The sequence below is a fragment of the Cervus elaphus genome, chromosome 24, assembly GCF_910594005.1.
Source record: "Cervus elaphus chromosome 24, mCerEla1.1, whole genome shotgun sequence".
Taxonomy (NCBI): Eukaryota; Metazoa; Chordata; class Mammalia; order Artiodactyla; family Cervidae; genus Cervus; species Cervus elaphus.
This window is the reverse complement of record NC_057838.1, coordinates 45,383,335-45,399,548: the sequence shown is the minus strand read 5'-3', so window position 1 is coordinate 45,399,548 and position 16,214 is coordinate 45,383,335. Positions and strand designations below refer to the sequence as shown.

At 41.7% G+C, this 16,214-nt stretch overlaps 1 protein-coding gene and 1 long non-coding RNA gene across 2 annotated transcripts in view; one reads left to right on the top strand and one right to left on the bottom strand.

The window, feature by feature from the left end:
- The window catches only part of SUCLG2 (succinate-CoA ligase GDP-forming subunit beta), a 271,918-nt gene extending 263,597 nt beyond the window's left edge, over positions 1 to 8,321 (bottom strand). Inside the window, exon 1 of the mRNA XM_043886797.1 lies at positions 8,170 to 8,321. Within this exon, the coding sequence (XP_043742732.1) occupies positions 8,170 to 8,253 (84 nt within the window). The 5' untranslated portion in view covers positions 8,254 to 8,321. The remainder of the gene's footprint in view (positions 1 to 8,169) is intronic.
- Positions 8,322 to 8,404: 83 nt separating this feature from the next.
- Positions 8,405 to 15,963, top strand: LOC122683139. The gene is made up of 3 exons (XR_006337637.1): positions 8,405 to 8,544; positions 10,962 to 11,114; positions 15,010 to 15,963. It is a non-coding gene; the product is annotated as an uncharacterized LOC122683139 (long non-coding RNA).
- The last annotated feature ends 251 nt before the right edge of the window (positions 15,964 to 16,214 follow it).

Sequence of the window (16,214 nt, the reverse complement as noted above, 5' to 3'; positions counted from 1 at the left end):
CAATTGCTCCTTGGAAGGAAAAGCTATGACCAACCTAGACAGCATATTAAAAAGCAGACACATCACTTTGCCAGCAAATGTACATCTAGTCAAAGCTTTGGTTTTCCTAGTAGTCATGTACAAATGTGAGACTTGGACCATAATGAAGGCTGAGTGCTGAAGAATTGATGCTTTCAAATTGTGATACTGGAGAAGATTCTTGAGAGTCCCTTGGACAGCAAGGAGATCAAACCAGTCAATCCTAAAGTAAATCAACCCTGAATATCCATTGGAAGGACTGATGCTAAAGGTGAATATCCAATACTTTGGCTACCTGATGCGAAGAGCCAGTTCACTAGAAAAGATTCTGACACTGGGAAAGATTGAGGAAGGAACAGAAGGGGCCAAAAGAGGATGAGATGGTTGGATGGCATCACCAACTCAGTGGACGTGACTTTGAGCAAACTCCGGGAAATGGTGAAGGACAGGGAAGCCTGGTGTGCTACAGTCCACGGGGTCACAAAGAGTCGGATACAACTTAGTGACTGAACAACAATAAATTAGCATAAGCTCAAACACCAAGGTGCCCATCCCTCAGGGACAAAAAGATGTGGAAAGGTAAGCAATCAGCATAATTAAACAGTTCAGGTCAAACAGGACCATCTGGCAACATAACTTACTGTTTTAACAGGTATCATCATGAGGCAGGTGACTCCCAGGCCCTGTGATTTTAAGCAGGTTATTACGTGACTGGTCTATGCCTCTACTCTGTTACATGCGATATGAAGACAGTACAATCTGCCTGCAGTAGCATGGTTTAAGGAAATCATGCACAGAAGTCACTTTGCACAGAGTCTGTCACATATGAATGCACAGCACTATTATTATGAAAGCCCTTTCACCACCAGACTTTTCCTTTCTCACTTGCCTAAATTCTGTGTGTGTGTGTGCGTGCTCAGTCACTTCAGTCATGTCCAACTCTTTTGCAGCCCCATGGACTGTAGCCCGTCAAGCTCCTCTGTCCATGGAATTCTCCAAGCAAGAATACTAGACTGGGATGCCATGCCCTCCTCCAGGTGATCTTCCAAACCCAGGGATCAAACTGGTGTCTCCTGCACCTCCTACACTGCAGGTGGATTCTTTACCCACTGAGTCACGTGGGCATCAATCCTCAACTTCTCTGTTACTTACCTGTATCTTATTCTCTGCACTCCATGAATTCATCTAAACCACGAAAGCTTACTGGATACCTGGTCAGGCAGACTGGTAAAATAGGAGTGCATAAGAACAGTCTTGACCCTCACAGACTTTACATTCTTACATTCGTGGGAAAGGAAGGAAGACAGATAAAACAAGCAAACAAAAACACATAATAAACTACCAAATAAAGTGGTAAAGAATCCACCTGCAATGCGGGAGACCTGGGTTCGATCCCTGGGTTGGGAAGATCCTCTGGAGGAGGGCATGGCAACTCAATCCAGTATTCTTGCCTGGAGAATCCCCATGGACAGAGTAGCTTGGCAGGTGACAGTCCATGGGCTCGCAAAGAGTCGGACACAACTGAGCGACAAAGCACAGTACAAAGAGTTAAAAAGCAGGTGAGAAGCAGCATACAGTCTCAGGGGAGAGGGTTAGTCAGATAATATCTTACATAGCGAAAGCCCTGTTGGAAGACTAGTTAGAAAGTTGAATGACAAGCTGAATGATGAGAGAGGAGAACAAGGTCTGAGATCAGAGGGAACAGCGTTTCAGGCAGAGGAAAAAGCAAGTGCCTCTAACAGTGCCTTAGAGGACTAAAAACATAACTCTACTGACCTCACAATGCTGCAGTATGATTGCTGGTTTACACACCAGTTTTGCCACTAGACTATGTGCCTCCTGAGGGTAGGGCTATGTATCTTCTTCCTGCACTCCCTCACTCATGGGACATTCTCTAAAGCACTAGATTTATGGGGAAGATAGTCTTTCCTATAAATAGTCTCTACCTTCAGGGAGCTTACAACAAATAGCATTGGGCAAAGACTAAGCATACAGAAAATATTCACTAAGTGAACAATATGTGCTTGATGTTCAGTTTTGTAGTTCAATATCATGGCAAATTCTGGCCTTTCTACAGCCCTTCTTTCCTTCCTCATTTGCCTAAAAGATCTCCACCAGCCTTTCAAGTCTTCTGCAATGACTCCTCTAATCTCCCCATCTCTCTCTCCTCTGCCTTGGCCCATAATCCACTCCACCTGGCATGCCTTCTCCTATATCCTCTTTACCAGACTAATTCTAATGTCATTTCCCAAAATTTCATCAATATACTGACTTTCTGCACTGCTTCCCAGGTGTTGCAGCAGTAAAGAACCCACTTGCCAATTCAGGAGATGCAAGAGACGTGGGTTCGATGCCTGGGTTGGGAAGATGCCCTAGAGGAGGAAATGGCAATTCTCTCTAGTTTTCTCACCTGGAAAAGCCCATGGACTGAGGAGCCTGGCAGGCTACAGTCCTAGGGGTTGCAAATGAGTCATACACTACTGAGCACACCCAGCACACACACATACTGATTTTATTATTTGCCCAAATGTATAGAAGTCGCTCAAATTCTTCAGGCAAACATTTTCATCAAGTAACAGAGAATGATGGATATAGCTAGAAAAGGACAATACCAGATTGAGTGAATAGTAAAACGAGTTGAAAGACAAATGATCTGAAGTTGCATGTATAACTGCTTTTCCTCCCCAAAATACAAGATATGTCAGTGAGTTTCTGGGCATTGTGCCTATAGAATTGCGGCAGGATACAAGGGCAGCAAGATTCTCGTGACTGTGGATCTGTGTACTCCATCTCTCATCCATGAAAGAAATGCTTCCTTCTCAGTAAACAAAACCAACTTGGGATGAGCTATCACTTAAAGATCTTCCCCACACAGAAATCAGTAGTTTAGCATCTAATTTGACATGAATTTCCTTTTCTAAGGACACTGCAGTTGTACTTCATTTTTAAAAATAAAAAAGTCAGATATTTATTCTTCTAGGCAAGAAGGAAGATAAAGGTCAGTCACAACTTCCAACACAGCATCCACAGCCATATTTAGCTGATTAAAAATGTCCACGTAAGCTTCAGCCTTCACTTCTAAAAGCCAAGCATCTATCTTTCTTTTCCCACTTCTGGAAAGAGCAGAAAATCAAGCTGGAGTCATCTATTGTAAGGTATATAACAGCAGGGGCATGGTTTCCATTTCCCTCAACAAGGCACATTCCTCCCTGAGTTCCTGGACAGAAGCTGTGGGCTTTACAGAGAAATACACACCAAGGACTGTACAGCTAGGGGTCTTAGGGACAGTCTTTCCCACGATGTCTCTGCTTCTCCTACAACAGAACAGCTCTGTGAACTTCACCCAACCATTATGAGAGGGTAAACATACTAAAAAGCTAAATACCATGATTAGATTACCATTAAACATTTAAACACAGTGCCCTCAATCAAGACTTCTTCTAAGACATGACTAATGTAACGGGCTCATTTCAGTGCCCAATAAGGCTGTGCCTTGCTATATTGTGCTATTTTTAATAGTGCACTATAATTACATGCCTGGCCTTTGGCAGCCAGACTGGGATTCAGCTATTTTTTACTAGCTGAAAAACTGTGGGTAAGTCATGCAAGAACTATAAGTTTTCAAGAACTCCTTACCAGGCCCTGCAAGGCCCCACTTGATCCAGGCCCTGCCGACCTTACACACCATGACTAGTACTATCACATTCCACCTCTTTAATGGTCTGGATATGTTGAGTTCAGGCCATACCTAAGGGCCTTTGCATTTGCTGTCCTCTCTTCCCCAGGATGTCAAGTCACCTGGTTGGCTACTTTTCATTACTCAGGCCTCAGTTCAAATGTGAAAATGCCACCTCCAGTATCTCATGATGTTGATCACATGAGTGCATATAATTCCATTTACTTAAAGTACAAAACAAAAACACTGTGTGGTTACTTAACTCAGGAGACCAGTTACTCTTTTCTCAGTAGTAGTTCTATAACCACACAAGGGTGTCCTCTGAGTTGCAGGTACATGATTAATTTCTTGATATGGTGATATTGATCTGCTCACCTGGACACGTTCAGTTTGTGAAAACTCAAACTGTTCACTTATAACATGCACATTTTTAGTGTATGTGTTACACAGCAATAAAAAAATTAAACCAAAACAATAAAAAGAACAAGTTGTCAAATTGGTTTTCCTTGATAAACTAATCTATGACACACCATCTGGGCTAGACTATTCATTTTCTACCCCAAGACCTTCTTTTACTTTCTTCATAGCATCTGTCACTGACTGAAATCATCTTCATTACTGTTTATGTAAGTACAGTCTAGCCATTTCCCACCCCTATTAAAATGCAGTATCATGTGGCCAAGATCTCTACCTGTCTTGTTTACCATCCCCAAATATCAGCACTTCAAACAGCCTTTTTCCAGGTAGAAAATGAATAGGAAAAAAAAAAACATGTAAAATAAATGGCAAAAGGGTGGCCCTTTAAGGATGATCTAACATCAAAGAAAAGTCATTATTTAAGTGTTAGAAAAAAAAAACAAGAACTGTGGTGCAAACTATGTGAGGCCCAACAACAGAGAAAACAAAATGTCAACAACATTTGTTGTTGTTCAGTTGCTCAGCTGTGTCTGAGTCTTTGTGACCCCAAGGGTTGGAGCTCACCAGGCTTCCCCGTCCTTCACTACCTCCAGTTTGTCAATGACATTAAGCATCAGAAAAGTGAAAGTGAAGGTCATTCAGTTGTGTCCGACTCTTTGCCATCCCGTGGACTGTATATCCATGGAATTCTCCAGGCCAGAATACTGAAGTGGGTAGCCTTTCCCTTTTCCAGGGGATTTTCACACCCCAGAGATCAAACCCAGGTCTCCCACATTGCAGGCAGATTCTTTACCAGCTGAGCCACAAGGGAAGCCCTAAAAATATGTGGCAAATTTAACTATGAGGAGGGGATAGATAATGTCATTCTACGGCACTCTGTGAGAGTGGTTGAAGTTACTTCTCAAAGCAGAAACTGGGTCTTTTTTTTTTTTAAGAGTATAATTCTTTACAATGTCATGTTAGTTTCTGCTATACAACAAAGTGAATCAGTTCTAAGTACACATATATCCCCTTCCTCTTAGATCTCCCTACCCCCTCCCATCCCACCCATGTAGGTCATCACTACAGTCTGTCATACAGAGTGCAGTAAGTCAGAAAAACATGTATCGTATATTGATGCATATGTGAGAAACTGGGTCTTTTATCTCTGTACACACAAAAGTTTTGCACAAGGCATGGCACAAAGTAGGTCTGAGCCAAGAATAGCAACTGATTTCTGAGTCACTTCAGGAAGATTCTAAAGTTTCCTGGAAGAACAGGGTCCTATTCAAGTGTAACGTCTGCCCTGGGCAAGGGAGTAAGTAAACACAACATAAATGCATAGACAGGTGGAGCAGATACAAAGAAACACCCAATAATATGAAAAGGGCTCCTTACATAACATCTATTTTTTTCTAAGATGTTTACAAAGAAGAAAATTAAAATGGATCAGTAGTATTGGTCATGGTTACTTACTCTGTGCTCTGCAGACTAACTTACATCCTGGTATAATGTATTTTCATTAAGAAACTTATATCAGAAACTGGTATAATGGAAACTGAAAAGAAAACCTTTAACCTGGAACCAGCTCTGCCACAAACTCTCTTTATAACCTTGAACAAGTCCTTGAACTTCTTTAGTGCTCCATTTTTCGAACTGTGAAATGAGTTTTTTGGATCAGATACTTGCTAATGCTCATTTCCAGTTCTTGAACACTGTGTACTATTCTTGACTTTAAAAAAAAAAAGAATTCTCATCTCCTAAGTGTGTGTTCACAGGACAACACTTCATCTACAAGTAGGTAAATCAAAGTTTTCAGACAGAGTGAGGTAGAAGATTCTTTTACCCAGTCTTTTTGCCAAACCAAGGGTATCCCCCACCCAGATTTTCTAAAATGTTGTATTCAGGCTCCCATTTCTTGCTAAGGCAAGAAGCCCTATCATACTTCAGCTAAACACTTGAATTTTTCTACACAATTACTTCTTTTGCTCGAATTTTCACTGCCTTAGGCCTCATGTTTCTCATCAATTCAAGTCTACTCTCAAGAGTTAGCACCACAGCTCTTGGTTTTTTCCTAACATTTAATGAATGGAACTTGATCACCTGGAGGTATTCCCCTTACTCTATTACAACCGTTATTAGTTATTTTAATTAGACAAAAGCCACCATTCCCTTTGCTATCTTACCATACTGTCAAGTGCCTGTTAAAGATATTACAGTAATGTTATTAGCACCTTTTAAATTTGCATTAACAAAAACATACAAATGAGAAGTCAGGAAAAGGAAAAAAAAAAAAAAAAAACTCAGATGTCATAATTAACCAAAGTTTAGAGTAACTCAAAAAATCATCAGTAGCTACCTTTCAATTAAAAAAAAAAAAAAAAAACTTACTATGCACATCCTAGATAAAACTGCAAGAATGATCATTTGTCTCTCATTAATTAAAAATGGGGAAAAGGACAAGGACAAGGCTGTGCTTTGGCCAAGCCCCATATTGTTTTCTTCAAAAGGGAAGAGATATTTCTAATGGAGAATAAAAAGTTGAGTAGTTGAGTCATTTCTCCAAGAGTCATCACCAACTCATAACTCCCCAAAGGCCTTCTGGCTACTATGGCTCTTGCCACCTACAGAAACTAAAATCTTCTAGAGGCCAAGCTCTAATAGCTACTCAGTGTCCATCACTGGCCCTCCTAGGATTTTGTTCTCTAGAAACAAGGAGAAAGAGGACAAGGGCAATACTCAAATGTGTTCCATTGACAGGACTGAATTTTCACTAAATTGAGGAAGGACGTTTCCCATCATTCTCCTTGACCCCCTCATTTCACCAACTCAGCACCCCACACCCACACCCAACCCTGCCAGTCTGCAAACGCAGGCAGCTCACTCCAGGAAATGAGTTACTAAACCAGCAAGGCTGGGGTGGGTTTCTAGGTACCTTCATCACAAGGACATTTGTTAAATGGGTTCAAAAGCAGGACTGGCAACTGAGGACTGGCAGTTACCTCAGAACAGATAACTGAGGACAAGAAAAAAATGTTTCCTGCCATTTTAGTAAGCGGTAATGTTGCCTACCATCAAATCAGCAGCCACTGCAGGGGCCCCATACAGTGCACCCTGAGGGGAACTGAGGATTCAGAGAACAGTAAGCAGGTCCTAGATAAGGTTAAGATGCATATCAAAGGAATAATTTCAATATGCCAGACTCTTACACCTTCCATATGGAGAAAAGCATCAAAATCACTAACTTGTCATATCTATATTTTGTGATTAGTCTTAACCTTTTAAACTTCCACAAGGTTTGGTTTTTGTTTGTTTTCCAGCAAAAACTCCTATAAATCCTGGCTCCTCCCCTACCTCTTTCCAACAATTTCTGGGAGCTATCCAAAAACTTCCTCAGGATACAGTCCTCAATAAATGCCTCAAAAAATTTTTATTTCTCAACTTCTAGGTTGTGTTTTGGTTGTGTGTGTGTGTGCTGGCAACACACTAACACCTCAGGACTTCAAACCCCGTGTATTTGTGTGTGTGTGTGTGTGTTGGTTGTGTGTGTGTGTGCTGGCAACACAGTAACACCTCAGGACTTCAAACCCCGTGTGTGTGTGTGTGTGTGTGTGTGTGTGTGTGTGTTGGCAACACAATAACACCTCAGGACTTCAAACCCCGTGTGTGTGTGTGTGTGTGTGTGTGTGTGTGTGTGTGTGTGTGTTGGCAACACAATAACACCTCGGGACTTCAAACCCCGTTCCCAGGAACTTTTACTGAAGTTGCCTGTGCAGCGCCCGGTATTGGGCCCGGCGCCCTCCCCGGCGCTGAGGGAATCCATGTCAGCGACAACTGAGAGTTGGGTGGCTCTCACTCTGAGGTGGCCCCGGCTGTCATTAACCCCTCAGCCCGGGACCCACCCCCCACACCTGAAGGAGAGGGTGCTGGGGTCCCTCGTGCGCCCCAAACGCCGCACCGCGCGTCCTCTCCACAGGTGTGGCGCCGCGGCGACAGCGCACCCGGGACCAGGAAGAGGACAGAAGGGGACGGAAGGGGATCAACGGCTGCTCGAGGCCCCCACCAAGGGGTCCGCTCACCTGGGACCTGGCCGCCAGGAGCGGGGGCCGGAGCGCCAGGTCTCTCAGAAGTTTCCGGGCCTGCGCTCCCACGGGGGCCGCCATCTTATCCAGGAAACAAGCGAGGGGATCCTGACAGGGTGCCGGCAGGGCGGGAGGGGGCTGGAAGAGGAAGGGAGGGGGAAGGGGCGGGGCCGGCCACCGCCTGCCGCCCGCCCCGCCCCCGCCGCCCGCCCCGCCCCCTCCTCCCGGGCGCGCCTGGTGACCCTGGGACGCGGCCACACTCCTGAGGGAGTACCTGTCGAAGCCCTGCGTCCCCCACGACGACCACCACCTTGGCCCCAAATTCACTTTCAGCATTTGGAGCCTCCTCTCCGCGCTACCGCGGGTCACAATGTGAGCGAAAACCCACCCCGAGCCCAGCGGTCGTGGACTTAAGTGCACTGGAGCGAGAGGCCAGTGCCTGTTGCCGGTTCCAGGGAGTGCTCTGAGGAGCGGCCCGTATGGGATACCAAGTGAGGGATAGGCCTCTGCTCTGGTCCTGGGGCTTCAGGGGCTTCTGTAGGGAAGCGGTGTTTGAGGTGAACCTTGAGGGAGTAAGGGAGAAGCAAGCAGGTCTGAAGAGGTCAGTGGAGGTCCTCTGTCTACGCTTCAGGGAGACTTTGTCTCTTTGTGAAGATTTAGACAAAGATATTGAAGGATTTTAAACGTGTAGTCGCCAGAGTAAGACCAAGAGTTTACTTGGAATTTACATGACTCTAAGCACTGTCCGTGGAATAAAAATAGCTAGCAAATATGCTTAATATGTGGCAGTCACTTTACAAATAAGGACTCGTTTAGTGTTCATAGCAAGCCTTCCAGTAGGCACCAATGAAAAAAATCCCCATTTGGCAGAAGAAAAAACCTGAGACACAAGGAAGTTTCCTTGCTTATTGAGGGTCACAGATCTGATAAGGATTGAAAATGAGTTTCAAACTCATGCTTTCTTCTCCCACCCCTATAAAGTGTCATTTTCGAATTTTTAACCTTACTTTATTCTTGAGCCTATGATAATGAGAAAAGGTACAAATTTAACAGAACTGAGCAACTATTTCTGCTAGTTTTCTTTGAAAGTGAAAGTCATGCAGTTGTGTCCCCCTCTTTGTGACCCCGCGGACTGTACTGTCCATGGAATTCTCTAGGCCAGACTGTTGGGATGGGTAGCCCTTTCCTTCTCCAGGGGATCTTCCCGACCCAGGAATCCAACTGGGGTCTCCTGCATTGCAGGCAGATTCTTTACCAACTGAGCTATCCTTTTTTTTTTTTTTTTAAATCTACAGAAAAGTTGCAAGAATATTATCCCAAAACCCCCAAATATCCTTTACCCAGATTTATTGATAGCACTTGTTTACATTTTGCCTCAATCCCTTTTTTTTATAGATATAGATATGTAGCTTTATAGCCCATTCTTAATCATAGTTTTACTGGCTAGATTTCATATCCATTGATGATTATTTCTTAAATCAGTTTTTATTGTGGTGGTTTCAAAAATCATGATTGTCTAATTCCATTCCTTTCTACATTTCTATAGTTTATGTTCTACTCAGAAGAGCTTTACTGTCCCCCACGTTTGTTTATTCTTTTTTTAAAATATTTATTTTTTGCTCTGTTGGGTGTTAGTTGCCACACTTGAGATCTTAGTTGCGGCATAAAAGATCTTTTCTTTGTGGAGGGTAGGCTCCAGATCTCGTGATCTTGCTGATTGGGGCTTAGTTGCCCAGCTGGAAGGCAGATTCCCAACCACTATTTTGTCAGGGAAATCCCTCTTTCTTTATTGTTGTTTTCACTTGTATCAGTATCAACTCACAGATCCCTTTTTTTCACTGTCAAACCTATGTTCATTCCTTTACATGTACTCAGTTCAGCTGCCTCTGAATATGGGTCATTTAATCCTCACAGGAACCCTGTAAAGGATGATGCTGTTATTCTCATTTTACCAGAGGGGTAACGGCATGAAAGAAATGTAACTTGCCCAGGGTCACAGCTTGGGAGCAGACCCCAAAGCTGAGAATCTGACCACACCCTCCTCTTGACATGAGTCGATCTGAGTTCTCACTTCATCCTCATTACTCGGATTGGGTTCTGCCATCTAGTCAATACAGAGAAAAGACTCTTATTAATGTTTGCAGACTGAATGTTTAAACTTGGTGAGAGCTTTGAACATGTTGACAGATGGAAGCAGACCACCTGTAGAATTCATCAAAGTCTGCTTATTCAGACAGTACTATGGCAAGGGAGTTGGCTACTATCACTTTCTTTCCAGCCGAGACTTGAAAGGGTTTGGAAAAAAGAGTACATTTTATAAAGAGGAAGGTGAACCTATTTAGACAGTCTTTGAGGAGTGTTCTATTAGGATGGAATTTTTTTCTATAGGGGTAGAGTTTTTGGAAGTGAAGTGGGCAGAAGCTTTCTGATTACCATTCAAGTGCATGTGGCAATCTTTGCTTCATTATCTACTAGTGACTCTTTGGGCTGGGTAGCATCATATGAGTTTTCCTATTTCAATTGGAAGACAGGCTAGTCGTCAGCTTTGGAGCTCAAGTCTTGCATCTGCAATTCTTCAGTGTCTTCATTCCAGATTCTCTCATTCTGCCATCTCTGCAGCCCAGAGTTTGGGGAATATAGAGCATAAGGGCCTTCGTATGGTATCTCCATTGCTTAGCATTAGGCCAGGATTAGAGAAAGTTTGAAATAAACACATGTAGGATGACTTACACTTTGGAGTTCCTCCTAAGACTTCTCTCTATCTTCTATCCTTTTTATTTCCCAAATAGGAAGCTCTTTGAGATCAAGGATTCCACCAGAGTTATACACTGTGCTTTACTGAGATGAGCACCAGGTTTTCTGTGAAACTGGATTGGGTTCAAGCCCATATCTGTCTTCTATGAATCTGTGACCTGAGGATCTACCTGCCTCACACAGTGATAGTAAGTATTCAATAAGATGTGTATAAAGACCTTGCACATAGTAGGGTCTTAATAAATGTTACGTGTCTCAAAGCAGTATCTTTGTCATGTGTCAGGAGTGGTTTACTTTCCTCAACATGCTCAGAGCATTGGGCTGCCTGGACCTGGCAGGGGCTCTGGTTCCAGAGAAAGGCTGCCCCCACTCTCAACAAAGATCAAGGATTAGTGTGTGTGTGTGTGTGTGTGTGTGTGTGTGTGTGTGTGTAACCAAGGCCCATGGACACCTTTGGCAGCCTGGTGAAAAGCCCATGACCCCTTTTCAGAATAATGCTTTTGAATATATAAAATAAAGTGCCTGGAATGATAAAAGAAACCAGTTACATTTAAAATAGTTATCAAAATGTTAAAAAACACAATGTTAATATGGTAAATGTCCTTCTTTATTAATGCATTAAATAATAAAGTCTAGCCTCATGTTTAAAACTAAAAATAAAAAAGGACGTTACATTTCTTCCTCTAAGTTCTTAATAAATATTTATTTGATATCTAATGTGAAACACCAGAGCCAATCTGAGATATGGGTTATAAGACCCCTGACACTTTATAACTTATGTTGATAGCATTGGACAAGGGTAGAGGTGTGTACATGCCAGATGAAACTTTTAAAAGAGTCTAAAGTGGTTGCCTCCTGGAAGAGGGTGGAAGATAGGAGTCAGGGAACCTGTACATTTCTAGAGCTTTGAAAATACAGATTCCTAGGCACCACTCTAGACCTACTGAATCATTTAGGATAGAGGCTGAGATCTGCATTGTGAATAATTTTCTCAAAGGGTTCTTTAGTTCAGAAACTGAAACAAAAACAAACAAACAAAAAAAACCCAGCAAACAAATCAAACCATAGTGGTAAATGCTCAAGTCAACTTTCCCAGTGAATCAAGAGACAGCTTAACCTGCCTTCTTCGAGTTCCTAGTGTAGAAGGAAAATCCTATGAATTGTAGATGGAGGTGATGACTAAATGCTGCTCTCAGAGATTCTTGACACACGGATGCAAGACCTATCTTCTACCAGGGGAGTAGGTCAGCCCTGATGCATGGAGGCGTTGGCTAAGGGTGAATAAACAGTAATTCTATGCTTTTTTCGATCAATTTTGCAATTGCGAACTGCTTGAGTAGTAACTGTGGCCATAGGCAGTAGCACTACCAAAAGCATTCCGTGCTGTCTGGTATCAGATTGAAGCATAGAGGTAGACATTAGACAAGCTGAGTTCAGCTTTTATCTCTGTGATTTAAAAGTTCTGAAAAAAATAAATAAATAAATAAATAAAAGTTCTGACCCGGGGCCAGTTATTTCAAGCCTCAATCCTTTATATGTGAAAAAGGGGTTATAATAGTATGTATTTTGCCAGTGTGTTACTGAGTCCAAGCTTGTACTGCTCACCACACAAACACAACAGGCCAATAAATCGAGAGACAAACTATCGGGGCAAGGAATAGTGACTTTATTTGGAAAGCCAGCAAACTGACAATATGATGAACTCAAGCCTCAAAGAATCATCTTGTGCAAGTTAGAATTCAGGCTTCTTTTTACTAAAAGGGGGAGAAGTAATGTCAAGCATTCCCTGGTTCTAGTCAGCTTCCAGAGGGGATTTGTTAATTTCTTCCTCCCTGCCGTCATTTTACCGGTTGAACCTGGTCAGGATGTTTCCTGAGCTGAACAAAGGTATTTTAGCTTGATGCTCATTACTCGGGAGGCAGGGTTCCCAGATATTGGTCATTATGTATAACTTAAGCTTATATACAACATCCCTTTAGTAACTAACTCAGAATATTGATAAAATACAGAAGTTCTTCCCTATTACAAGTGCATTGTCAAGCACTGCAGTTCCCAGTGGGTGTTAGCCCAGGCTTTCTTTACTTGACTAAGAAATGCTTTTTCATATTTGTTAGTTAACTATTTACTTCTGTGAGCCTGTTTCCCCTTTAGTAAAATGAAGGCCAAGTCTGACAGCATCTTATTTGAACAATGTAGCACTTCTCATAAACTTTGCATGCACTAGAAATATTAAGTTCCAGAACTCATAGATCAAACTTTGGATTTAGAACAAATGGCCTACACTATTTCTTATTGAGTTAATTGTTCCAGGAAGGCGAATAAAAATATCAGTAAGCCCACACACCCTCTCTTTCATCTTAGCAGTGCATGTTAACAGTGAAATAATGTGCTCATTTTCATATCCACAGTGATTACTCGCGGGGTGGGGCCCCGATTTGCCAAAGAGGCACGTCAGGAACCCTCGCACAGGGATCATGCATCCAGCAGTCCCAGTGGTTGTTTATCATTACCTTTTCATTTAAGCATAAAAACCACTTGACAAATACAAACTTGTTATAACCAGTAGAACTGAATAGAATTTTTTACAAAACAACCCTAATTTCCATGAATAATGTGTTTGAGTTCATGCTGCTCCCTGTCAGGAATGAAAATCACCATTACGATGATGAAACAAAGGGCATTTGTGGATTTTGTTTGGTTATTTCTTCTTTAATGGATAACAGATTTCTTGAATTCACAGACAAAGAAACTTTGGCCTTTCATTATGTACATAGGTAATATCTCTGTTGCTGTTCGTGACAGCCGTTTTAACCAATGCTTCAATTTTGTTATTTGCCAATGGCACAGAAAGAAGTGCCATTGTGCTGAAGTTATTTTTTTCCCTCTTCAATAATGCATTAAAATGATTAATTTTGATGGCATTTCTGAGCAGCTTATTTAAATGATAAGGTGCACAGAAGAAAAGGGATTTGAAACTAAATGTGTCTTCTTTGACAAAACTGCAATGAACTGAAGAGAAATTCTCACTGTATCCTGGAGAGAATTTGGGGGAGGCAAGGTTGAGCTATAGTAACAGATCAAAGTTAAGATGAAAAAGAAGGAAGAGTAAGGACTATCAGAAACCCAGAGAGGGAGCATTCAGGGAGAAGGTCACTTGAAAAGCTGAAAGTGGAGAATAAGATATAAGCATAGAAACAAAGGCGATGTCATTCTACTGGTCAGGAAATTAGAAAATGGATGAAGTGAGGAACATTTATACAAAGGATAGTGAAGAAACATGTACTGAAAGAGAAAAATTCTCTTCAGAAACAAAATCTGCATTTCCATTTCAATTGGGAGCTGTGGAATTTAGCACTTTCACTATTATCAAGACATCCTTTATTTAAATAACAAAATTAAAATTAAAGACATTCCATTTCAAACGCCCTGCTTTGTTGGGAAATAAGCAGTCACAGCAGAGTTCTTAATAGAATCCCATTTTTGTTTTTTTTTTTTTAATATCCTTGGGACCATATCCTCCATATGTTCTGATTCAGTAAGCCCTTCTGTATTTTTATAAGTACCTCTCCCACCCCACCATCTTTATTGTTGGTGATCCAGTTACCATGACTGGAAAAGCACTGACCCAGAAAGTGGGACTTGAGTAGGCTAGAGAAAAAAAGCAGTCATCCAATTTTCTTTCTCATTTTCTTTTCCATTTCTTACCCCACTTCTAGTATGTTCCTTAACCTTTCCCTACCTCTCTGAAATCTAATTTACTACATAAGATCAAACAGTATGGAATGAAACTCCAAGAGAAGGTTCCATGCTGTTCCCTTTGTCAGAAACAACTCTTCCCTGTTGCCCACCATACTCTGACTATCTCATCCCTCCTCTTTCAATCACCATCCCCTTTAGGAAGCTTCCCTGAAGGCAAGGCTGGGAGTCATCTTGGTGGTTATCACTAGGCAATTACCCCAGTGGTTTCTTGTCTGCTTCTTTCTTTCTTTATATTGGAGTATAATTGTTGTACAATGTTGTGTTAGTTTCTGCTATAAATCTAAAAATCCACAATGACAGGGACTGTGTCTTCCTTGCTCTTAGGACCCTGCAACCAGTACAGTGCCTGGAAGACAGGAGGTACTCAACCAATCCTGGCTAGATGGATAACAAAATGAAGATGAAACCAGTGCAAAAATCACCCTAAAAGGAAAATTCAAAGATTCAAAAATATCTAGAAATCTGCCAGTACCTTCTAACAAGAATGGAAGTTGAGGCCCATGAAAGGCAAGAACCTGCCCAGTGTCACACGAAACACTAGTGGTTTTCTTCACTGTTCTTCAGAGTTCTTAGATGCCTTCAAGATCCACCTCTCCCCAACCTCTCTCTCTTGTTCCCAACTTTTATTGAATAGGTGTGTGCTTTCTCCAAGCTTTACAGAACTTAGTCCCCACCACAGCCTTATTTTACAGATTTGCAAACTGAGTCTCATGGAAGAGAGTAAGTTGCCTTAGGTAATGATTAGGAGGAGGCCAATCTCAATCAATCTGGGACTGAATCTATGCCAGCACTATCCAATAGATCTTTTTGCAGTGAGGGAAAAGTTCTTTATCTGGGCTGTCTGGTATTATAGCCATCAGTTATGTATGGCTTTTGAGCACTTAAAATGTTACTAGTGGAACTAAGAAAATAAATTTTTTATTTAAATGTATTTTAATTAATTTATATTTAATTTTATAGCTAATGGCTGCCCTACTGACTACTCCAGATCTATACTATCTAACTGGGATTTTCCCGGCAAGAATATTGGAGTGCGTTGCTGTGCCCTCCTCCAGGGTATCTTTCTGACCCAGGGATCAAACCGGAATCTCTTATGTCTCCTGCATTGCAAGTGGATTTTTTACAGCTTAGCCACTCGGGAAGCCCGTATATAACCATAAATAATTTGAAATCTAGAAAGTAGCATTGGGGTGGTTTTTCTTTATTGTTATCTAAATTTATCATAATTAATGCATATTATAGTAAAAAGAAAACTAAATATATTTTTAAAGGACCCAAAAGATCCTTTTCATCTTGTCATTTATATGTCTTATTTTAAATCATTTGATACTTCCCATCACTATAAATTAAATCTAAATTCTTCCAGTCAGTGCTTAAGGCTATTGAACCACTGGTTTAAATACCTGTTTCTAACTGTCTCCGTAGTGGCTTCCCTCATGAGGGGTTTGTTCAGCCAGGGTTGGATATTAACTCTTTGTCCTCAGGAAAGGCCTTATAAATTCTGCCTTGGCGCACTCAGTCATAGCTTT